A 21,839-nucleotide genomic window follows, 5' to 3' on the forward strand; every position below is an offset into this window, starting at 1 on the left:
TATCATCAACAATGTGGACGATCTGATCACCGAGCACTATACAACTTTTATCCGACACGACTACTTGACCTGCAGCCACAACATACTGACGTCGAACTTTGCCTGTGCATAACCCATCAAAATCCACCAGAGACACCTTACATGACCCTTAGTCATTGCTGGGGCACTGCCAGGTTCTTCAAGCTGACTAGTACGACATCGAATACCTTAAGGCGGGCTTCAAACTCAGAGAGCTTCCTAGAAGTTTTCGGAAGGCTATCCAAGTTACAAGGGAGCTTAACATTCGCTATTGATGGATGGATGCTCTATGCATTCTTCGACTCGACGGAGGACTGTCGTTACGAATCCGCTACGATGATGGACGTTTATCAAAATACGCACTGTAATATTGCAGCAGCGGATGCTTCTTACAGCGAGCAAGGTTGCTTCTTCTATCGTGATCTTTCACTCATACCTCCAATAACGGTTGAAACGCGGTGGAACAACTTCGCACATAACGGATCCTACCATGTGCACCCTAGTACTTTTTGGAAACTTCATCTTGAAAAGTCCCCGTTGAATTGAAGAGCATGGGTTGTCCCAAGAGCGTATTTTAGCTTCTCGTATTATACATTACAATCAAGAGCAGTTATTTTGGGAGTGTCTCCATCTCGATGCGTGCGAAACCTACCCAGATTGCTTTCCGCGACCCACGTCAATCCTACGACTGAAGAGCTTCGATTTAGACACAGAAGTCTCAAGTGATAAAAAGCGCGCTCTGGGATCCCGGCGCAATGTTGTGGCAGCTTGTAGTGGCCGCAATTTGACCAGAGCCGAGGAGGACAAGTTGGAAGTCTCAAGTAATAAAAAGTACGCTCTGAGATACTGGCACAAGATTGTGGATGCTTACAGTGGCTGCAAGTTGACCAGAGCCAAGGACAAGTTGGTGGCGATATCGGGCCTTGCAAAGCGAGTGCAATCGTTCTCAGGCGATGAGTACTTAGCCGGTCTATGGAAGAAGGCTCTGCTATATGGACTTTTGTGGAGAGCTCAGTGGGAGGATCTCATAGAAGAACACGCTTCCTCTCAAGCGCCCACCTGGAGCTGGGCAAGTATAGAAGGGTTCATATTCTATGACGACCTCATGATTCCCTGGGACGATGAAGAACACCTCTCCATTAAAATTGTCACCATCTTGGCTTCGGGTGTTATATCTGTTGCACTGATGTCACTGGACAAGTCAAAGTCGGTTTCACCCGCTTGAGCAGCACTTTGATTGCAGTCCGTATCAGAGAAAAACAATCTAGCCTTTCCCCAAATTTTGATTGTATCCTCGATTTGCCGGTTTTCAGGCACGGTGGCTACTGGTACCCAGCTTTCCATTTTGAGATAATTAAATGCCGAGCAGGGACTTTCGTTTTGCCAATTTGGATAGTATTAATTGATGGGGAGGGAAGTCGAAGTCTAGTACTCAAAACTGTGGATTCCGTCAACATCATCTACAAGCGAGTTGGCTGCTTATTTCCCGGGGAAAGGAAAACCAGATACGATGACATTGGCTGGCCCGATGTGGTGGCAAGGTTCGATAAGCAGACTTTGACTCTATTCTGAATGAGTCCAAGCCTCCAGTTCATGCTATTCGACCTCGATATTGTGGTAAGGCGCAAATCGCACAATCTCTTATGTAATGCAGAAACTCTACCTAGCACACAAGCACAAGTCTACTGTTCCTCGTCAAGGCCCCGAGAACGAAATTCTCAAGCACTTTGGCACTGGTTTTCGAAAGACCGCAGAAGTCAACATTTCAGTTTGAGATTACACCGAACGTTCGGTCGCGAATGATTGATATTTCACAATGGCATCACACTCGGCAAGGCCCATCTCTTTGCATCTTCATGCTAGCTCTGGGTGTTTCAAAACTGCCTGCCTGTATGTACCTGTATGCAATCCGAGACAGCCATTCACCTCGCCCGCTTACTTGTAGACCTTCCCTGGCGCAGCTGTTGACGAAGTATCATAGGTGGGAAAAGCCGTTGGATCGCCAAGACAGAGAAGTCCGGTTCGATTGCTCTTGACGCATCCTATCGAAGTTTTACCATACGGCATTTGCAGGTTTAGTACCATGATTGAAAGATTGGCATCAAAAATTCCTGCGCACGATGAACATGATTAATTTCACAACTATAATTTGGATCGTAAAATTTTTATGTATAGAGTAAAACACTTATCGCTGCGACTTCAGCGCTGTTACAATAAATCAAATCTACAAGAAAATAATTAACCTGTAGAATTATAAATATATTAGAATTGCGAGCGAGGTCAATCGAGAATTCTTTTTTCTTTTAGTCTCTAGATACTACTATACCAGTAATCTGAACCTAAATGTTTTCTATTGAGAATTCTAGTTAATACTCTTACGACTCCAACTCCGCTAGAAATACCAAATTCGAATTATGGTAATAGATTTCATAATCGGATCCGCATAGGAATCTCTGATGCAACCGGGTTGAATACGCTAAATACAGTGCGTGGCCGCCCCGGGAGAGCTCCGCTTAGCGATCGCGGGGCTAATTATGTGGCCCGATCGGCGGTCAGTTCGGGGCAGATTTCCGGCTTCTAGGCAACGAGCAAGAGAAGCGCCCGGGTGAGATTAGTACGCCATTCAGAATCGCCCTCTTCCACGCTATATTGTCGTTGTCGAAACTCACGCGGCGACAAGGCAGTGCTAGACGGTCGACTGCATCCTTACAGCTGCCGAGGTAGGTATGAGCGGGGCAAGGTAGCTCTGAGGGGAGCGCACGTTGCGCCAGGCTGTTGTTCTTCTTCTGCACGCTTCTGAAGCGTGGACAATGAATCCGAGGGATCGGTGACCGTGGAAGTCGGCTCCCATTGATTGGTAGCATATCTCAATGGAAGACGTATGCCAAGTATGGTTTCTGAGAGCAGAAGCCTATCAAATTCTGTTGCCCTACACCCTAAATGCAACGCCTATCGTGGCTGGAAGAAAAAGGGCTGGCTGCATTTGCCCCAGCTGAGCTTGTTTGTTAAAAAGCACAGACGTTTCTAGCGTCCATTTCATTCTTCACATCTAGGGATCAAGCAGAATCACAAGCAAATGGCTGATCGTTATCACATCCACGAAGGTCAAGAACCTTCTCACAGCAATGCGCATCTCCAGGAGCTGGACAGAGCGAGTCCGAGAAGATTCGTACGCCCCTCACCCGGCAAGGGTTTTGGTGGCTCGTGACAGCGATTTCCTGCGCTTTCATCCTTGTAACGATCAGGATCTTTGAACAGAAGGGCAATATCACGATTCTCAGAAGCATAATTTCAACACAATCATTACAGAATTGATTCTAGGGCTGGGACTGAACTTCTTTGTCGGTCATCAGTCTCATATCCTCGACGAGATGCACAGAAGCTCATCAAGTCATGGTCTTCCAGGAGGTGTTCAAGTCCTTCGCTATAGCCTCTCTCGAGAGAATTCTAGCGCAGCCGTACCTCAGCGATCAAGAAAAGGATTTGATTAGAGATATTGATAGCCTGACCATTGTTTGCGTACTTGCGTGGACATCCCGTAAAAAAAGATTATGCTGTTCTGCGTCGCTTGGGTAAGTCACTCGTCAGCCTCCTGAATCGAAACTTTATACGTTCAACATGGCATAAGCTTTTGCTTAGACTCACTTTCTACAAGCGAATAGAGTTTTCTAAATTTGCATCTTGCTTGCTTTGCGTGCACGCGTGTTGGCTTCGAGCATGCCAGATCAAGACCCCAAATCGTGCAGTAGACATCCGATGTCGAAGGAAATTGCTAACAAGGGTCCTAGATCTTTATGAACATGTACCCCTCCATTAGACATATTCGAACTACCTTTGCATCGCCACAGCTGAACCCCCAGCGATGCCGGAACCATCAAATTAAAAAACAGCGCGAAATGAGTCCGTAGAGACGTTGTGATTGACCACCGCCTTTTCCGTGCATGATCAAAAACTGCTTTCGTCGCAAGTAGCGGAAATATCAAAGCCGTGAATAGTACCCGAGACTGTATTGACATCTTTGAGGCTTTAGAATTTGTTCTCACTAACGTTAACGAGAACAAGAAGCTCACGCAATCTAAACGTGTCTGGCTAACATCAGTTTTCAGCAAATTCCCTTCTACTTTTCTACTAAATCGCGCGAATTTATCAAAGGTAAGTACCCATCGGTCCCTTCCTACAGCTTGAACGTAGTATTCACTCCAGTACCGAGCGACGTGAGAGAGACCTCGAAGATAATGGGTAGATGGGACGTTACTGTGAAGCTTCCTCAATTAGCAATCGTCCATCGAAGATAGGCTACCAGGAGAAAATCTTCACAACAAATACCAACACCATGTTCGCAAGTCAAACACTCATGCAAATTCCATCAACGTCCGCTTAAAACGTCGGTCAGAAACTTAGACCCCGATATCACTTCCATCTCCTTTTTTTAGCAATTCTTTCCTGGCCGATAAAGTAAGTTGAAAGAGATGCCCCTTTCTAAGCACAATCAACAACTCGCCCCAAAATCTTCGCTCCATTAACGTTGACACAAAGTCTGCACTCAGAAGTTGATTAGGAGAAGCGCGGAGGGAGAAGCCGAAGGATTGGCAGTGACGTTGGAAATGCCAAGAAGACGGAAATCTGCCCCAACAGGAAACGGTGCAAAGGCTACACAGCGGCTGCCGCACTGCCTCGAAAAGGAAGGTAAGATACGTACGCTGTGAGCCTCACAACCGAGATCGTACAGAACCCGTGTAAGGCAACCTGTGAAACTGTTCTATTTCACAATTTAACCGTTATATACTCTCAAAAGTAAGACGCTTTGTTTCGTTGGAATACCTGAGACTAAGAACACGTTTGTCCGAGGTCAGCTTGCGTCTGTTATCCTCATTGTAATTTGACAGCCTCTGACCGTCTTAAGATTCTCACTATGGTTGGAGAGTACGCCTGAGCTTACTGCGTTCCAGCGAGACTGGAAGGGGAAAGGTGGGGTGGAGAACCTCTCTATTAGCTGGTACTTATGCAGGGTCTCAGCGGGCTCTCAGCCTTTCACACACAGTGCCTCAGCCTTACTTTGAAGTGGTCCCGCCAAAGTCGTGGACACCCACTACCATCGTTGGCCCAGCTATCAAAGGTTGCCATAGATCACAATCTTCGAAGTATGATTGCGCCACGGCGATGATTTTATCAAGGGTCTACAATACATCTCAGTATCTTCACGGTATGGCTGACCCGCCCTCCGCCAATGCTAGTGCTGCATCCATTGCTGGCCTTGCGGACGTCAGCTGTCGTCTCGCAGGCTTGGTCTATAACTCTTCTCAGGCGTTCAAGGAGGCACCCCGGAGCATCAAGAGTCTTTCGGAGGAACTCGAACAGCTTCACAGTCTACTCCAGGAAGTTCATAGCCTTGTGAAGCGTTGAAACAATTCCCTACTCGTTGGGGAGAATGGACTGTTTATCGCAACAGTGCTGAAGTCGAGAAAATTACCGCTCCATTCCAGAAAGAATCAAGTACACTGAAAGATGCTGCAAAACGTATTAAGCGCGTTATGGAACTGCAAGAAATCGATACACACTGTCAGGCTGTCGATGGAATGGGGCAGCGCATTGTTGTCGCAATCTCAGTAGTCGGACGGTACGGACATCCATGAGGATGATACGGTCTATACTGACTCCTTACAGCCAACACCATATAATAGCAGGGAGGAACAGAGGGTCTTACAAACCCAAGTAACAGGCGCACGGGACGTTCTCCAAGCCTCCCTCACGGAGATCAGGGGCCTGGTCTCTACCGAGCTGAGTATCGTTCGAAATGGCATCGAGCAATTTGCTTCCAAGGTGACTCTGGGCCAAGATGAGATACAAACGAGCTCGCGGTTGGGTCATGACCATCTCCGTTGGGAAGTTCAATAGACTGAAAGCAGAAGCTCCGGCGGACTGAGAACAATACGAAACGAGGTCCAGGTCGTCAGTCTCCTCACACGCAGAGCTCAGCGGCAGAGCAGTCAGCACCAACGTAGATTTAATCAGGGCATCAATCAGTTGGAATCGACGCTGTCACAACTTTCATCATTACCGATGGAGCCCCATATTAACCATTCGGAGTCCGCCTTGGCACAGCATCCCCGCCTTGACTCGCTAACGCTCTCGTTGGTGCTAATGAGGTCAAGCCTTTGTTCTGCGGTTTCCCAGCTCCATTCAGCGGTTCCTGCGAAAGGTTCCGAAGAAGCAGTGAAGTTCTTGCTAGACGAGTTTGGACGATGGGTCGCTTTTGGCCATGACGCTTTGGCATTTCGCAATCGTCAAAGCCTCGAAAATTCCGACGGCGACAATGGACGACTGCCAGGGTTGAAAACTCGTACCTCGGCATTGCGCAATTACTCTCTCGACGATGATATCTTCTTGACCGACAATGTGACTCCAAAGAAGCATTGGCGGACATTATCTCACTTCAGTACCTCCTTGACTATAAAAACCTAGAACACGATCAGGACTAACAAGACACAAAGCCAGATTGCTCAATAATCGATAGCGATAGCGATAGTGAGTCTTGTTGCCTTGGAATCTTTGAAGAAGAGGAGACAGACGACGAAGAAGTGGTCATGATTGAAGACGGCGAGACGGTCTCCAAGGAAGAAAATCATTACATGAAGACTGCTCTCCAATCCAAGACCTCAGGGGCTACTGAGTCACAACCTATTCTCGAAACGGATGTTCCACCAGCAAGCCTTGGGCTTCACGATAACGACGTCATTGCCCTAGGTCAGCACCATATTTGGATGTGAGTTGAAGAGTGACAAGGTAAGGATGGCTCATGATATGCCCGAGCAAAACAGGGTTTGGCAAGTTTTGGATTGAGTAGGACAGGTGGCGAAGCAAACATACGGGCCCATGCGATACTATCGTGGATGTTGGCCATGGTGTCTTTAGCAAGGGTGATCTCGGGCCATGAATGATGGTCTAAGGCTGACGGGAACTTGTACGAGTAGCGGGATCTGCCATGTTCAAATGGATTTTTTTTGGGTTGTAGAAGGTCATAAAACTATCGCCATGAATCATCAATGCTAGAGATGAAGGTATCAGCATACATTGCCGGCACTAAGTACAAACGTTAAGTCCGCCTTACCTATAATCACTGGCTTGGAAGGAGGTCCCTCTTTCCGGTCGTAGGCGTCCGCCTGGATTTCTAGATTAGCGACTGTCTTATAGATGTAGGTATCCCGTGTCGTGACTTTCAGCTAGCTTTATTTGTGCAACACCATTAAGAAATAGCAGGCCGCTGGTCCTGAACAGTGGTGCCAATGATTCGGCTCCGTGTGTTTGACATCTACCCAGAGCTTCCAATAACGTCTGCGCCCCCTTTCACTGGACACATCGATATCCGGCTCTTCTGATAATCCTACCTTGTCGAATCTACACCTTACGCCTCCGCCTCATGTCAAGCCATCCGTATACCGGAATTTTCCTCGTACCAGAGAAGCACATAGGCCAGTCGGGCCCGTTCTCCGAGCGAGCAAGACCGCAGCTGCTTTTTCCTTAACGGCCACATCCAGAAGCACTACGCGTGCGGCCGAGAAGTCTATCTTCTTGGCAAGTCGGGCGCGAGGATACTATGTCCTGGCAGGTAGTAGGATCCAAGGGGGCTGCCGACCGAATATATGAAACCCATTGCTTTCAACATGGACCAGTCGACAATGAAGCGATCTATAGTAAACAAATTTCCTAATATTAGAATGTCTCTTTCTTAGACAGGTCTGTGGATTCGTAGTATTATAAACCTGGTCAGTAAAAGTTGATTGCGACGCTTCAAAAAAGAAAACAAGAAAAAACAAGAGTCAATATTCTAAATCCCTGGGCGCTGCTTACGAGAATTCCAAGGATATCCCTGCACCATGGATGGCTGTGGAATATTTAGCGAAATAGTAAAATTTTGGTTGAGTTGCGACTCCCGTGGCGCAGTGGTAGCGCGTCGTTCTTATATGTGGTCGTTGCACCAATATGGCATCATTTGCAATGCGAATGTCGTGGGTTCGACCCCCACCGGGAGTATGTGTTTTTTTTGGTTTTGCTAACTACTAACTAACTAACTAACTAACTGATTTATTTGTTTGTTTGGTTTTTGGGGGTTTGGATTTTTTTTTTGGGTTTGCGGTGTGGAACCATGAAAAGGTATCGTTTGGGGTGGGTACTTCCGTGCCAAGAAGACAAATTTTCGGCTGCACAAGTAGGTATCATGAGTCTCAATGATAGTCAATCAATACAGCATCTTCGCGCACGTCCTTTCAAATTCGTTGGTGCAGGCCCAAAGCCGAAAGAGACTGCATACAGCAACAAGCTGCTCTAATCCTCTATGCAGGGACAGACAGAACCGGCTCATCAACGCATGCATCATTGTATGCATGAGCATCTGCAACACCAGCGCACCCTGAAGGTCTGCCGATCCTGATTTTCCCAATCACTTAAGGGTTCTAGCCGGGCCCGATTATTCATCACCAATGATCGAAATTGAGCTCCGCGCAATCTCTTCAGGTGCGTTACTGGCTCAGAGGTCAGCAGTCAGAGCTGCCCTATCACAGCACCCCGCAGCCATCTGTTTCGTCGGCCGAGCAAATACAGTGTTATATATAGCAACACTGGCTTTGGTAACAATAAACCCACCAATGAATATCTCTCAGCATGATCTGGACGAACCCTGAACCCGTTGCAGACATCTCCCTGGATTTACATATCCGGGTCCCGCAGAAGTTCGCTGCGCGTTTTGAAACCCAGTGTGTACCGTACTGCTTCGCGATCTCATATCTGAGACGACGAGTGCGGTGAAAGACGATGCTTTAATTCATGTCCGAACCAAAGCGATGGAGGAAGTGAAACTCCTTGACTTGACTTGGTTTTCTCAACCCTTCTTTCAGAGACTGGTGGCCATGAAGCCATAGCATACAGCATACAATCTATCTCCATGACATCTTTTGCGCCATCAGGGGAATCCTGAGTATTTGGCAAATGGTTGGGTCTTGCAGGTGCTATTGCTGGATTTTGGGAAATTAAAGTTGCATTCACATTCGTCTCGAATAGCATGTTTTGTTTAAGCTGTTGTTTAGTCTCGGCCCAGAACGTTCGACTTTGGTGTGTCTACTCATTGTAATGGAGTATTGTGGAACACGGTTCCTGTTTTGGTTTCCATTTACATTCCACTCTTCGCTTCTAAAGCTTTTCCGCACCCCAAACGAGCCGGAAAAGTAAACCCCTCTCATTGCCGATATGGATGTCTTCTTGGTGGTTGTCTTAGCCGCCATTACACTTGTCGCAGGCGAAGTCCCAGGCTATTCAATTGGTGTTGCGAATCGTAATGCAACCTTTGACTACATTGTAATCGGTGGTGGCACAGTAGGCCCACGGTCGCTGCGCGTCTCGCTGAGGGCACATCGGATAAGGTTGCGATCATTGAAGCAGGCGGCTTCTACGAGGTTGATAGTGGTGAAGCAAGTGTGATTCCAGGCGAGGCCTTTGCGGGAATTAACACAGCCTCCGCTTTTTTGGGGTTTTGTGACAACCCCTCCGGCCTTGGGGGAAAATCAAGAAACTACCTTGGTTATCAAAGGGATGCTATATCTCATCAATACCTATCTTTACGCAGCTGACCGGAATAAGTGCAGGGGTACCAGGGAATCTTTTCAGAAGTGAGCTGATACTGTTGGGAATGATACCTACACATTTGATAGTGTTTTGCCATACTATAAGAAAAGTGCGACATTAACATCTCCAAACTACTCAAAGCGCTACACCAACACCACCCTCAATTACAACCCCTTATATTTTGATGATGCTTCGCAAGGGCCGCTCCAGGCAGGTCTCGTATTCTAATTGGGCTTCTCCATTTGCCTCTTGGTGTCAAAAAGGCCTGTTAGCCATCGGTGTCATGCCCAATGACGGTTCCATTGATGGTAGTCTTTTCGGATCCATGTGGTACACAGCAACTATCAATCCGGCAGGCGGAATTCGTTCGTCATCACAAAGCGCCTTTTTAAGCCAGGAGATACAGGGTTCCTCATTACAGGTATATACATGAACGTTGGCGAAAAGGATTTTGTTCAACAGAAACGAAACAACAACTGGTGTCGTAGTCACAAGCAACAGCTTTGCGTATACACCCAGTGCGCGGAAAGAGGTTATCCTATCTGCAGGCGCCTTCCAGTCTCCCCAGCTACTGATGGTGTCTGGCATCGGGCCCTCGGATACTTTGAAGCAATACAACATCTCTCTCATCGGAAATCTACCAGGTATCGGCCAAAACATGTGGGATAGTCTCATCTTTGGGCCATCATACCGAGTCAATGTAGTCACAGACTCACAAATTTCGCAAATTCCCCAGTATGCCGCTCAAATAGCAGCCCAGTATATCAACAACCAAAGCGGACCGCTCACTTATGCAGCCGGCTATGCAGCGTAGGGAAAGCTCCCCTATCGATCCACCTTCCGAGCCTCAACCAACGCTTCCCTTGCCTTTTTTCCCTCGGACTGGCCCGAATTAGGCTACCTCCCGGTAGAAACCTACACAGGCTACCCCTCCAAGCCATCGACCTCCATGCTCAACGACAGCTTCAACTACGGAACCATATTCACCGCCCTCGTCGCCCCTTTATCCCGCGGCAACGTCACCATCAAATCCAGCGACACATCCGACCTGCCCATCATCAATCCCAACTGGCTCTCGCACCCCGCAGACGCGGAAGTCGCAGTCGCAGGCTTCAAGCGCGCTCGTTAAATTTTTCAAAGTATGGGCGACATCGCCATCGGCCCCGAGAAGCTCCCTGGGCCCGCCGTGCAGACGGACGAGGATGTTCTCGCTTTCACCCAGCAGAGAGAGCAGTTCCCAGCTGTATCATGCGTCAGCGACCTGTGCCATGGGCAAAGCGGGGGATGCGAACGCGGTGGTGGATTCGCGGGCTAGCGAATTTGGCGTCCGCGGATTGAGAGTCGTGGATGCGAGTGCTTTTCCCTGTCTGCCCCCGGGTCTGCCGCAAAGTACGGTTTATGTGCTGGCGGAAAAGATCCCGGACGATATTAAACGTCGGCGATGAGAGGATCCTGATTGCAGAGGGAAAAAGACAGATACTTCGCTATCGTAAAAGCAGATGCAGACTTTGGGATTAGTCTGTACTATAATCCGCAATGCTGGAAACTCCATTTGAAATGTCCCCATCTCCAAGACCTGTTCTCAATTCTGCCGCAGGCTATGTATGACACCGGCCCCTATCATCCTCTCATCCTTTGCCCAATAGCAGGACAAGGACGAGGACTAGAACGAGGTAATCGATCTCTCTCATGGTGCTCCGATCGGCGGTAGTATGCAAGTTCGCTTTAGTAAGCCTAACCCTACTTTACCAACTACATAACTACTTCCGCGATAGCAAGCCGATTCCAAAAATAGCATCCTTCCAACCGTTCCCCAATGAACTATTCCTTTTCCCATCTACACCCAGGCCCAAGTCCAGCGGCCCGGGATTCAAAAACCATGCAGCTTCTTGCACCCAGACCGACGAAACCCTGACGGCCCGTCGATCATCAAACAACGAATTCCAAACGCTCATTTATGCGCCCGAGCACCGAAGGCCATTTCTCTGCTGTCGCGAAGACAAGACGGGGGCTCTTCAAACGTCACATATATCGAGAGGCGGAAAGATACAGAGCCAATGAAAGAAAGAAAGAAAGAAAGAAAGAAAGAAAGAAAGAAAGAAAGAAAGAGAAAGGGCAAGCTTCACGGCAAATCTACTATAGTAAAGCTCTCGGAGAAGGCTTGTACGAAATGTACAGAGAGGGTATCAAGCACATCTCCATGTCTATCGGAAGAATCGCCCAAGCGAGCATCGACAGAGATCATAGAGAGTATGCGCAAGCAATCACATCAACATAGCCAACACTCATTCAACTGTGGCCGGCTCCAACGGTCGACCGAAAGGGTGCGTATACCGGAAAGCACAGACAGCCGCAACAGCGTCATCTCAACCTTTTCAGCTGGAGTATCTCGCTCCTTGGATACCCACTCATGCCGCGTCAAAGACCTGCTTCCCTTTCTTATCTTATCTCACAACCAGGCCTTCTTCAGCCAAAATGATCCCTCGTTCACTTTTGACGTTTCTTGATTCAGCTCTGACGATGTCCTAACGGAATTCGAAAAACCCACTTCCATCGTAAGATACGTATACAGCACACTCGTCTTCCTGGTCGCTAACAAGGCTGTCAACGGTTCGAGCAGTTCCGGCAAAGCAACAGCTGCGCAGAAGTGTTCATCGGACCGACGGTGATTCAATGCTTCCTCGACTGATGGCAGCCCGTGAAGGTAAAGGGAAATCCTTGCATGATGACAAAATCCAGAGGAGGGACGTCTTCTGCAAAGCGTTAGGGCTCGATCGCGTTATAGACGTCCTCATTTCTTCTCTTCCTTACCCTTAATCGAAGTTGGTTTGAAAAAGGTGATTAAACGATTGAACATCTTTGTTTTCGAATTTACATCTACTATCTAACTCCCACCTGAAGGAAAAATCACCAGAGATATTTATCCGCAGCATTACCCATAAGGCTTGTCAATCTCCAACGCCTGATACCCAGCCGTAGGTGTTTTGTCACCGAAGAGAATCTTGACGTCCTCCTGGCTCGCAGTAGCACCCGATGTAGGCAGAGACATCACACGCACCTGCGTGCTCATCGTCCGGTATCGCTCGATGCCCGCGGATGCATTCTTGAACACATCGACGGCCCCGGAAGCCCCCGGCATACCCGACTTGGCGGTCAGGACTACAAGGTCAACAAACGAGTCCCATGCGTCGCAGCAGACGCGGGTCCAAAGCACGTATGCCACGTGGCCAAGTGCGAGCGCTGCGTGCACGAACAGCACCGTCAGCGCAAGGTAGTATGCGAGGCTGTCAGCGCGGTAGGCGTAGCCGCTGACAACGACGGACCAATGCAGCGGGGTAGCTGTGCCTACGGAAGGTGGGAACGCGTACGTGCCCGCCAGAATGCTCTGCTGGCTCGATACCGAATTATCCCACGGCAGCATGTTCGACGCGTCGGAGATGTGCGTCGAGGAGCCCCCGTTGGCGGCGTACCCCTGACGCGACATGCCGTCTGCGACGAGGGTTGCGATGATGGTTTCTAGCACTGGAGGCACGTCATCCCAGTTGATGATGATGCCCGTACTGTTGTCCATGCCCATGTCTGTAAGAAGGGCGGCGAGGCTGGTCCAGCCGGACGTGCTGCGCCCGGGGGAAGGAGTCAGGGTGTTGAGCCAGTCTACGTCTATCTGGACTCGTCGCCAGGAGCCGTCATCGATAGGAAGGAAGTTGTATTGGTAGCCTGGGAGATCAGGGTCAAAGGGTCTCGTGTTCTGGATTGTAGCTGTTTGGACATAGTCTGCGTCCAGATCTCCCACGGGCCCGCCAGAGTAGGTCCCCATGGCCCATCTGGCGTCGACGGAGCAGGTAAAAGTTGTTCCCGTGTTGTTGGATTCGCTATAAGGTATCTGCACAATCAAGAACGCGCTGGGCACATCGGTCGTGTATGAGTTGTCGCTCAATTGAGCGGTCTCCGGGACTGCTATCCATTGTGCACTTATGTTAGACGAAATGGAGAAACTGGTTTCGATCCAGTAATTGAGATCGAGGCGGACACCGTATTCTGGGAGATCAGGGTACTTGATTGAAATCAGCGCCATTGTCTTAAAATAAACAGTGGGCCAAGGTAAGAAGAACATACCCCCAACTCTAAGCCCGAGATATTATAGAAGAGCGAGTTGGTTATACCACAATCTGCTCGTACTGCTGGAACCCAGCTCTGAACGGAACCTAGGGTCGCGTTGTGAGTTCGATACCGAAGCGTATGGTGCCAGCTTGACGTAGAGATTTCTGTTAGCGCCTGGTACCAAGCTCCAGCGAGATTTCTGGAAAGAACCCCAACGGCCATATGAATTGCAAGGACCCATGTCTCTGCCACTTCACCTCTTGGTCGTATAACAAAATCACGTTTGAGTACGCCGTCATCAAGGACTAGGTCAATCCCATTACTAAAGTGTCTTTGTTTGAAAGCTTCGGCAAGCGAGGAATAGCCAGCCCAGATACACCCTGAGGAGTTCAAGGTCTCAGTGCTCAGTTCTTGCATAGTAGGGGATTCGCAATCAGATTCTCCTATAGACGAGGCTGTCAGCTTAGAGGGCCAGAGAATCTCGTCACCACCTGCAAGCCAAAAAGAAGCACCTCCTGCTGGCCAGTTTGACCGCTGAGTCGGAATCAATAACAAGGCGGCAGAAGGGCCAGCAAAGAGTGAAATAAGGCTCGATGCGAGAATGAGTAGGCCGAACAGCAGTCGCTTACGGCGGCGGGCGAAGCCTGCAAGACCAAATCGAAACTCGGGAGATATGAGATACTCCATCTCGGTGAATTGTTGTTTGGAGGCCAAGATCCCCAAAGGTAGGCCTTCGCGTGAGAATAGCAGTTGGTGGCGCATAGCGTCCATGAGAATCGTTCCCAGAGAGGCGACGATCAGCAGTTCCTTTCACAAACAAATACGTGAGCTAGCAGGAAATCAAAAAGGAGGATACAATTACCAGGAGCTTTGCTGTCACCTGCAGGCATAGTGTATCAAGAGCCTGGTATACTCCACCTGTCAAGCCTTGCAACTCTGACCCAATAAAATAACCGGCGAGGTTGAAATATGCTGGTCGCAGACACTGCCAAGAGATGAACCGAGCATCGGAACAGAGCACGCTTGAGGCCTCTTTCAAGAACAATCTTCTTCTCTTCGTCCACATCTCCACGCCACAAGTGCTTAAAGAATTCCCCTGTGGCATCACGTAGCCTTCGCGAGACATTCCCAATGCCTTTGCCGCAAGATTCGAACTTGGTGCGGATCCGTTTGCTCAGCGCAGACCGCGAAGCATTGCTGCTAGTTGCTCCTGCTCTAGCGGGAGGAGAGGGTACCTGAGACATTCTGTAATGATTATAGAGGGCTCACTTCTAAAGAAGCAACACTCTCTGCTTTTATGGTTGCGTGGGGGCCGAGGCTGAGACCTCGTGCTTCTAGCCTGCCCCTCAAGCCTCATTCTTACATGCATTATGCACCTTATCGCAACTGGACCCAAGTGCCGATTAGGCCCGCTGAAGAAGTAACCCAGGTAATATACTCGTTTATAGGGTAGGTAAATGGAAGGAAGAAAGTTACTGTCCTCACACGGACGGACTGCTGATTACCTGTCGGGAGTGCTAGTTTTCTACCTTCATTACGCGCTAAGGCTTAGCGGGGATGGTATGAAGCCGAGAAAGCTATTGTGGGATATGGTCCGCGTCTAGGACCCCAGACAATGTCCCAGACACTTGTACGCCTTCCCCAACAGCGTTCTCTTCCCCTTGTCGATCTACTTCCCCTGGACCCCACTACTCTCAATTCTTCTTCAACATTCAACCTCCTCATGAGTCTCCTTTTGCTTCCGCTTTTCCTACCATTGGGAATTTGCGGAATACATGTCATCACGATCATGAAGTCCTCAAGCAAAATCTAGTAAGCGTCTAAACAAAATAACCATGAGCAATATGTTCTGTTTATTGCTGTTGTTCCTGTTCTGAGGTGGCATCTGATCATATCAATATCGTTACTGCGAACTAGGTATTCATCCCATACCAGCGTGGAGAAGGGAGACCAATTACGTGCCAAGGAAGCGCGGCTAGGCGGCTGAGAGCAGCCAGCTACTGTTAAAAGGAGAACAAGTGAGAACCGAACCCCGATCCCGATGGTAGAGTACAGCGGTAAAGTAGCTCAAGCGTTCTCTGGCACAGTACTCAGCTCCCTGCTCTTCTTCATAGCCTGCTCTAATTCGGATGGTGAAGTGAGTCCATGTTTCCTCTTAAGATGGCCCCCCAGGTTATCCGATCTCTTGGGCTTCGCGTGGCAATCCAGTTCGGGACACTTGAGACCTGCATCTTTGTTGTGTTTTGGCGATGTCCGCAAGTGGCGAGTCAAGTTCGATCTTGCGTTTGCTGGTGCACCTGTGAACCTTTCTCCGCAGAGATGACATATTTCCACATTTGATGTCGAGATACTGCAACTTGACGACGTAGGTGGAGTGGAAGCCTGAGACGCCGCGCTTGGCGAGGTCGTCTGAGTGCTGACATCGTCCATTTTGGACAAATCCATAGATGTCCGAGTTGCGAGACTGTTCGGTGAGGAGCCGACAGTAAGACCTCCAGTACTCCTCGAAGACAGCGAGGTAGGGGATCCGACGGATATCTCATGAGTGCAGTTGACTGCAAGGACACTAGTATTCAGCGGATATCTTGAAGCAAAATCGAAGCCCTGGTGCCTCTCCGGTTCTCCCAATATATCCATGATGTCCTTCAGATCCGCGATATAGTACTGATTACGCCACATTCGATTTGATGAGCCCATAGCTGTGTTGCACTGAGTCATCACGTCATTTTGAAATCTTTCAAAGACTTCGAGAGCTTGGGAGCTAAACTAAAACCGGTAAGTACAGGATTTGAGAGTACAGACGGTGGTTTGTAACTCACTCGGGCACTGGAGACCAACACGACCTCTACTTCACGGATCTCACGTAGAGTTCCGCCACATATACCGAAGCTAGCATTCGCTAGATTGGCTTGAAAAGCCTCAATACCTTTTCTCTGTTCAAGAGGTCTGATGATCTTCTTAACCAGTTCGCCAATCCTAGGAAGGTCGGTTCTTGCAGCCACTGCAGCGCCAGGGAATGACCTGTTTTTCTCCATGATAGTGGCCTCCTCAAACCCTAAGATTACAGTTAGAGAGGCCTTGTGACTGCTTCAGCGATACACTTGCCATCGAGAAAGCCGGTGCAGACCCTGAAAACTTTGCTATTCCTCAGTTCCTGAAGCAATGCTGCCTGATCGCCTCCAATCGAGAGTTCCTGAGACGGATTCCAGATAACTGGCGAATGAGGATTGGCGTTGGAATTTGGTACTATGGAGGATTTGGAGTCAGTTTTGCAAAGCAAGAACCCGAGTAACATGATAAATCCGGAAAGCAGCTACAGTCTTCTGTTGCCCAACCATGACCAGTAGAACTAGAAGCAAAAGAGCGTTGCCAATCTTTTAAAAGCACCGCACTGTCAAACCATGGCCATTGGAACGATCTCTTTGCTGCCAGAATATGGCTCGAAATTCAAGTCTGTTAGCAGTCAAGAGAAAGTAAGATTGAAATGCTCGTACTCTGTTGACCAGGTAGCCACCACCAACGATCCATAGCCGTCACAAACATAAACTTACCCTCTCTGTCAACCATTGCGTGCTGCAGCTGAAGTGCATCTTGGAAGAAAGCATCCCAACAGTGCGACTCATCCTTATGGTGCAAGATAAAGGCAGCGGCAAAGGCTACGTGCATGAACGAAAATACTTCTTCGAAATTACTTTCAAGTTTTCCACAAAGCCAATTCTTCAAAGTGTAAATGCCCTTTGCGAGCAATGTACGAGCGGACAGTGATGAGCATCGTATGTGTAGCTCAGGGCTTGGGAGCAACCTCTGCATCCACTCATTGTTGACAATACGTACCAGTCCTAGAAGCTCTTCGACTTGGGTTCGAATTTGTGCCGGGTTGGCCCCTAGATGGGGTCCATGGTCGTAGTCGGCCTCTGTGCCAAGTCTTTGTGTCTGAATGGGGATTTGCTGGCGCTCACTGCTTGAGTACCGATGGTACCCAGTCGAGTCGCTGGCTGGTATGGTGTTGGCTCTTAGCTTAGCAAGACGGGCTTGTGACTGCGTTTCCTCAAAATTTGGCGGTGGAAGCGTTGAGCTTTGTGACCTCCAAGCGTTGATGCCATCTTCCAAATTTGCTACCGCACTGACGGCTGGGACTTGTCGGATCCGTGAATCTTGAGAGCCAAGGTTTGACGTGGGAGATATAAGTGTCGAGGTTCGACTACTTAGTGACACTGCGCTGGACAGCTGGGAGATCAGACTTGGACTCGGTGTGCTTGGAGAGGCAGTTTGTGGCCCTGGAAAATCAAGTCCTAGAGAGGGCATATTTGGACAAATGTTTGCAATTCCTTCATGGAGGTTGTGGAATGGACTACTGGCACCATCCGCGTCCGCGTCCAAGAAATGTGAAAATTTGGTAAAGCTTTCTCCAAGAGTGTCAGCACTTGGGTGGTTTTGGCCGTAAACGCTGTCAGCTTGCAGATCCTGCGAAGTCGAAAATGAGGTCACGGTGTGAGCATCAGCGATGTTGAAGCTAGCGCGATCTCGTAACTCTGCCGTCCAATAGACCGGATCGACGGTTGGCAATTCTAGGTCAGTTGGAACAGAAGCATCAAACATATCAATCAACGGCGGTGACACCAACGCTTGCAGACCTAGCTTTCTATCGTCGGTGCTGTCACTGCCTGCTTCCAACGTATCAAACGGAGTTGAGCCGAACATCTCGTGCAGCGACCGCACATTGACTCGTTGTCGTGATGGGAGCTCTGATCTAGACACATCGCCACCAGTGATCTCAGCCGCGCCTGACCGATCTCCAGGGTATTTGGCTTTCTCATTCACCCATCCAGCATAGACAGCGTCAGCTCTGGTGTTCAAATCGTGCGCTAACGAGGAATTCGACATTAGCACTCCATTCTCAAGAGACAAATGCCAATTCATGAATCAGCCATAGAGAGCACAAAAGGGGCAAGAAATGCTTTCGAAGACTTGAAGCCACAATGTGAGACGAGTGCTGGTAGAACAAAGTAGGGAAATGACCTTCTGTCGCTCACAAAACATACACCAAGACTTAGATCAAGGTCTTATGGCGCTGAAAGGTACATACCATGCGAGGAACCTTGGCTGAGATTTGATAGACAGAGGCCAGGCTTCTCTGTGTCAAGTGCTAAGGTCTGACGGCCTTTGCCAAGCTCTCCCTTGTAGCTGCCCCGTCGAATGCGTTCATCTCGAGCAGTATCCTCTAATTCGACTTTTCTAGCAGTATCTACTGAGAACAATGCGTGAGTCTGTGGAGATTCGGCATCAGTAGGATATAGACCACGCACCTGTCTTTTTTAGAGAGCGTCTGCGACCCAGCCACCTGAAGAATGTAACGGCCAGCTTTGCTCCCCTCTTTTGCAGCCTGGGTCTAAGTATGATATCGCATCCCTTGTCGCACTCCAAAAATCGTTCGGGACGCTTGCAGTACGGGCACCAGTACCATCCATTGGAAAGGCGAGGGCACGTAAAAACGTGACACACAGTCGCATCAACATCTTTGAAACTGTTGCGACACCATAGCATTGGACACATCAAAAGCTCTTCTTTCTCTATGACTGGATCGTCACGTCGAAAATTTTTGACCCAGTCAAGAAAGCTCCGCTGGCATCCATGTTGAGAGAGGGAACCAAGGACCTTCCTGCCGACACCTTCGTTGAGATGAGGTTTCAGTCTGACGGGTAAGCGTCAGCATGGGCATGTCAGGGGAAAGTGGTTGCTGGAAACTCACGCGCAAGGCACTCCGCGAACATCGATTGGATTCGTTGTCCCACACATCCTGATTGGCGAATCCAATGCCGTCTGGTACTTTTCGCAGTAAGCGGCGGATGGGCATAGATCGAGGGTTCGTTGGGGAAAGTGGGAGTTTTTAGGCCCAAGCTCATTAGGGAAAATTGAGGATGAGGTGACATGATTTAGAACTTGGAGCACTGGATGTTGCGATTACACTAAAGACTGCGTGCCATCATCTGGGACGCCCATTCATTGGCGCAGAGGAAAGGGAATCAAATTTGTTGCGAGGACTTGCGCGCATGGAACGCCTGCCGTGTTGCATTTGCTGAATATATTAGCTGAAAACTTTGGAGGGGTAGAAAGTAGATTGAGGACTGGAGAAAGTAGGTAACAAACGACCGATCTCGTGATGCAATAGCTCGCGATGAAGCAAAGACTCACGTACCGAGCCAGTGAAGAGCGTATGTTGAATCGACGTTTCCGGAAAGAGTGTCCCACGAGGGAATTGTTCCATGATCATGCAAGCCTCCGACCGGGTGGCCGAACAAGGGCCTGCGAGCCCGCATTAACATGACCCCGTGTATGGCTCAAAGCGACCTTCGAGTGTGTCATTGTTGTTAGGTGCAGTCGGCCTCTCCAGACCGACCTATGGCACCAGTACCAGTCCTCAATTCTCGGTCTCTCCTGTATCTCACCGGACCGGCGGCCCAGCTTGGCCAGGCACAAGCAACCTCATGCTGCCCATGGTCATCTCCTGATCCCATTGTTGCCTTATCTTTTCAAACAGATCTGACGCGATCCATAGGAGACCAACAAGGACTGGAAAGAAGGCAACCGGCTAGTGAAGTAGCCGAGCAATGTGTTGTCCATCGCTGGTATCTGTGCGGATCGTGCAGGGTCGTCACGCAAGCCCTTGGTCTTTAACGCCCTATTCTGTAGAGAACTATAGGCAAAGGAAGTCGGAATGGAACCGAAAGAAATTTGATCCGTGAGATCCCTGCAATTGCTAGATAGTCCGGGGAGGCCCGGCCAGTCCTGAAAATATTAGTGGGAATTCAGCCTTGACAATTCGTATGCACTCACCAACATAGGTCTGCTTTCGCTTGGCAGGACCTTGGGGGCTAAAACAGACCGCAAGTAAGGACTTAGGAAGTGCTGCCAGGCAATGGTCCAGAGACTTGAAGGGCGACGATTGTCGTTGTGAGACGTAGGGCAGTCGATTGATTAGTATGCGGGGTTGGCATTAACAGATAGGATCTCCTAGCCATCCTGGCAGCCTCGGGATTCTCCGTTCCAGCCAAAGCAGCCTAAGAGATGATATACTCCGTGAGAAACGAAAGCAGCAGAAGGGGCACGTTATAGAGATTTGAAAACCTGACCTTCTTTTCTTCTGCACCGCAATTTCCGAATGTAACATTGTCAGGGCTGCGATGGTAGACGGGCTTTTGAGTGGTAGCAAAGCTTGTCTTGGTTTTCTCCATATCTTGTACATGACCAGTAAGAATAGAGCCCACCCCTACTTGACAACGAGCATGCAGCCACGGCCTCGGTCTATGAGCGATCTACAGGTGTGTCACGCTCTCATAGATGAATCCGCGTTTACTCCCAAACTGCTTCGCGATAGCAGCCTTATCAAACGTCTCGCCAATACCTGGGATCAGACGGGGTGGCATGCGACTAGCAGTCTAATGAGTTCCCCAACATCTCCAATCACTTATTTATTCATCTGGGTATATGTTGATTGTATTAGGCTGGCCAAGGAATGCCTGGGGGAAAAAGGAAAAAAAAAAAAAAAAAAAAAAAAAAAAAAACAACCCCCCCCCTTTATTTTTGTTTTTTTAATAATACACTCCCACAGGATATCGTAAAAAGTAAAAAATCAAAAAAATAACCAGGTTGTTGTGGGAAGGAAAAAATAATTTATCGGACGTCGTGTAGCTCTGTTAGCAACGTCGGTTCAATGTGTGTATGTGTAGTTTCTATTCCTATTTGTGGGGGTGCGATCCTCTAGAGTATCCATAAGATAGTCTTAGTAAATAATATAAGATTTGGCGGTCCCTAAAAGCGGCAGCCTCGGGAGAGCGTAGTGCCCAGACTTGAAACGCGCTGGACTTGAGCTCATACTAAACAGCTTCCGATCCTCAACGACTGGGATCTTCTAATGTGCAAACATTGGCGATTTTGAAGGGCCCGAGGAGCTGTGTCTCAGCCATCGCAAGGACGGTGTACACGCTTGTCGCAGGCTTGTCAGTGAAGCAGGGAAACACTCTTCCGCCCATATGATCTAAATAGAGAGTCAGCCCAACACGCGCAACGATTACCCGCCTTCCAACCTTCGACCACAAGCTGCTCGC

General features: G+C 49.0%; 7 protein-coding genes and 1 non-coding gene across 8 annotated transcripts; 6 read left to right on the forward strand and 2 right to left on the reverse strand.

Moving 5' to 3' along the window:
• Positions 1 to 354: 354 nt before the first annotated feature.
• HO173_004720 (uncharacterized protein) lies at positions 355 to 1,243 on the forward strand (the record flags this gene model as incomplete). The annotated part of the gene is made up of 2 exons (XM_037306642.1): positions 355 to 520; positions 726 to 1,243. The coding sequence occupies 2 exons, from the start codon at positions 355 to 357 to the stop codon at positions 1,241 to 1,243; spliced, it is 684 nt and encodes a 227-aa protein (XP_037166580.1).
• A 3,935-nt stretch (positions 1,244 to 5,178) lies between these two features.
• HO173_004721 (uncharacterized protein) lies at positions 5,179 to 6,785 on the forward strand (the record flags this gene model as incomplete). The annotated part of the gene is made up of 5 exons (XM_037306643.1): positions 5,179 to 5,397; positions 5,502 to 5,635; positions 5,700 to 5,876; positions 5,928 to 6,454; positions 6,514 to 6,785. The coding sequence occupies 5 exons, from the start codon at positions 5,179 to 5,181 to the stop codon at positions 6,783 to 6,785; spliced, it is 1,329 nt and encodes a 442-aa protein (XP_037166581.1).
• Positions 6,786 to 7,944: 1,159 nt separating this feature from the next.
• HO173_004722 lies at positions 7,945 to 8,049 on the forward strand. Its single transcript has one exon. It is a non-coding gene; the product is annotated as a tRNA-Ile (tRNA).
• Positions 8,050 to 9,258: 1,209 nt separating this feature from the next.
• On the forward strand, positions 9,259 to 9,489 carry HO173_004723 (uncharacterized protein; the record flags this gene model as incomplete). The annotated part of the gene is made up of 1 exon (XM_037306644.1): positions 9,259 to 9,489. The coding sequence occupies one exon, from the start codon at positions 9,259 to 9,261 to the stop codon at positions 9,487 to 9,489; it is 231 nt and encodes a 76-aa protein (XP_037166582.1).
• Positions 9,490 to 9,916: 427 nt separating this feature from the next.
• On the forward strand, positions 9,917 to 10,762 carry HO173_004724 (uncharacterized protein; the record flags this gene model as incomplete). Its single annotated transcript, XM_037306645.1, has 2 exons — positions 9,917 to 10,054; positions 10,448 to 10,762. 2 exons carry the CDS (start codon positions 9,917 to 9,919, stop codon positions 10,760 to 10,762), a joined length of 453 nt encoding a protein of 150 aa, XP_037166583.1.
• Positions 10,763 to 10,774: 12 nt separating this feature from the next.
• Positions 10,775 to 10,948, forward strand: HO173_004725 (uncharacterized protein; the record flags this gene model as incomplete). Its single annotated transcript, XM_037306646.1, has 1 exon — positions 10,775 to 10,948. One exon carries the CDS (start codon positions 10,775 to 10,777, stop codon positions 10,946 to 10,948), a length of 174 nt encoding a protein of 57 aa, XP_037166584.1.
• A 1,617-nt stretch (positions 10,949 to 12,565) lies between these two features.
• HO173_004726 (uncharacterized protein) lies at positions 12,566 to 14,860 on the reverse strand (the record flags this gene model as incomplete). The annotated part of the gene is made up of 3 exons (XM_037306647.1): positions 12,566 to 13,687; positions 13,750 to 14,541; positions 14,597 to 14,860. 3 exons carry the CDS (start codon positions 14,858 to 14,860, stop codon positions 12,566 to 12,568), a joined length of 2,178 nt encoding a protein of 725 aa, XP_037166585.1.
• A 941-nt stretch (positions 14,861 to 15,801) lies between these two features.
• Positions 15,802 to 19,530, reverse strand: HO173_004727 (uncharacterized protein; the record flags this gene model as incomplete). Its single annotated transcript, XM_037306648.1, has 7 exons — positions 15,802 to 16,500; positions 16,554 to 16,789; positions 16,840 to 16,980; positions 17,229 to 18,599; positions 18,821 to 18,982; positions 19,041 to 19,426; positions 19,484 to 19,530. The coding sequence occupies 7 exons, from the start codon at positions 19,528 to 19,530 to the stop codon at positions 15,802 to 15,804; spliced, it is 3,042 nt and encodes a 1,013-aa protein (XP_037166586.1).
• Positions 19,531 to 21,839: the final 2,309 nt, after the last annotated feature.

The sequence above is a fragment of the Letharia columbiana genome (assembly GCF_014066305.1).
Source record: "Letharia columbiana isolate WasteWater2 chromosome Unknown Sc0000012_s0, whole genome shotgun sequence".
In the NCBI taxonomy this organism is placed as follows: domain Eukaryota; kingdom Fungi; phylum Ascomycota; class Lecanoromycetes; order Lecanorales; family Parmeliaceae; genus Letharia; species Letharia columbiana.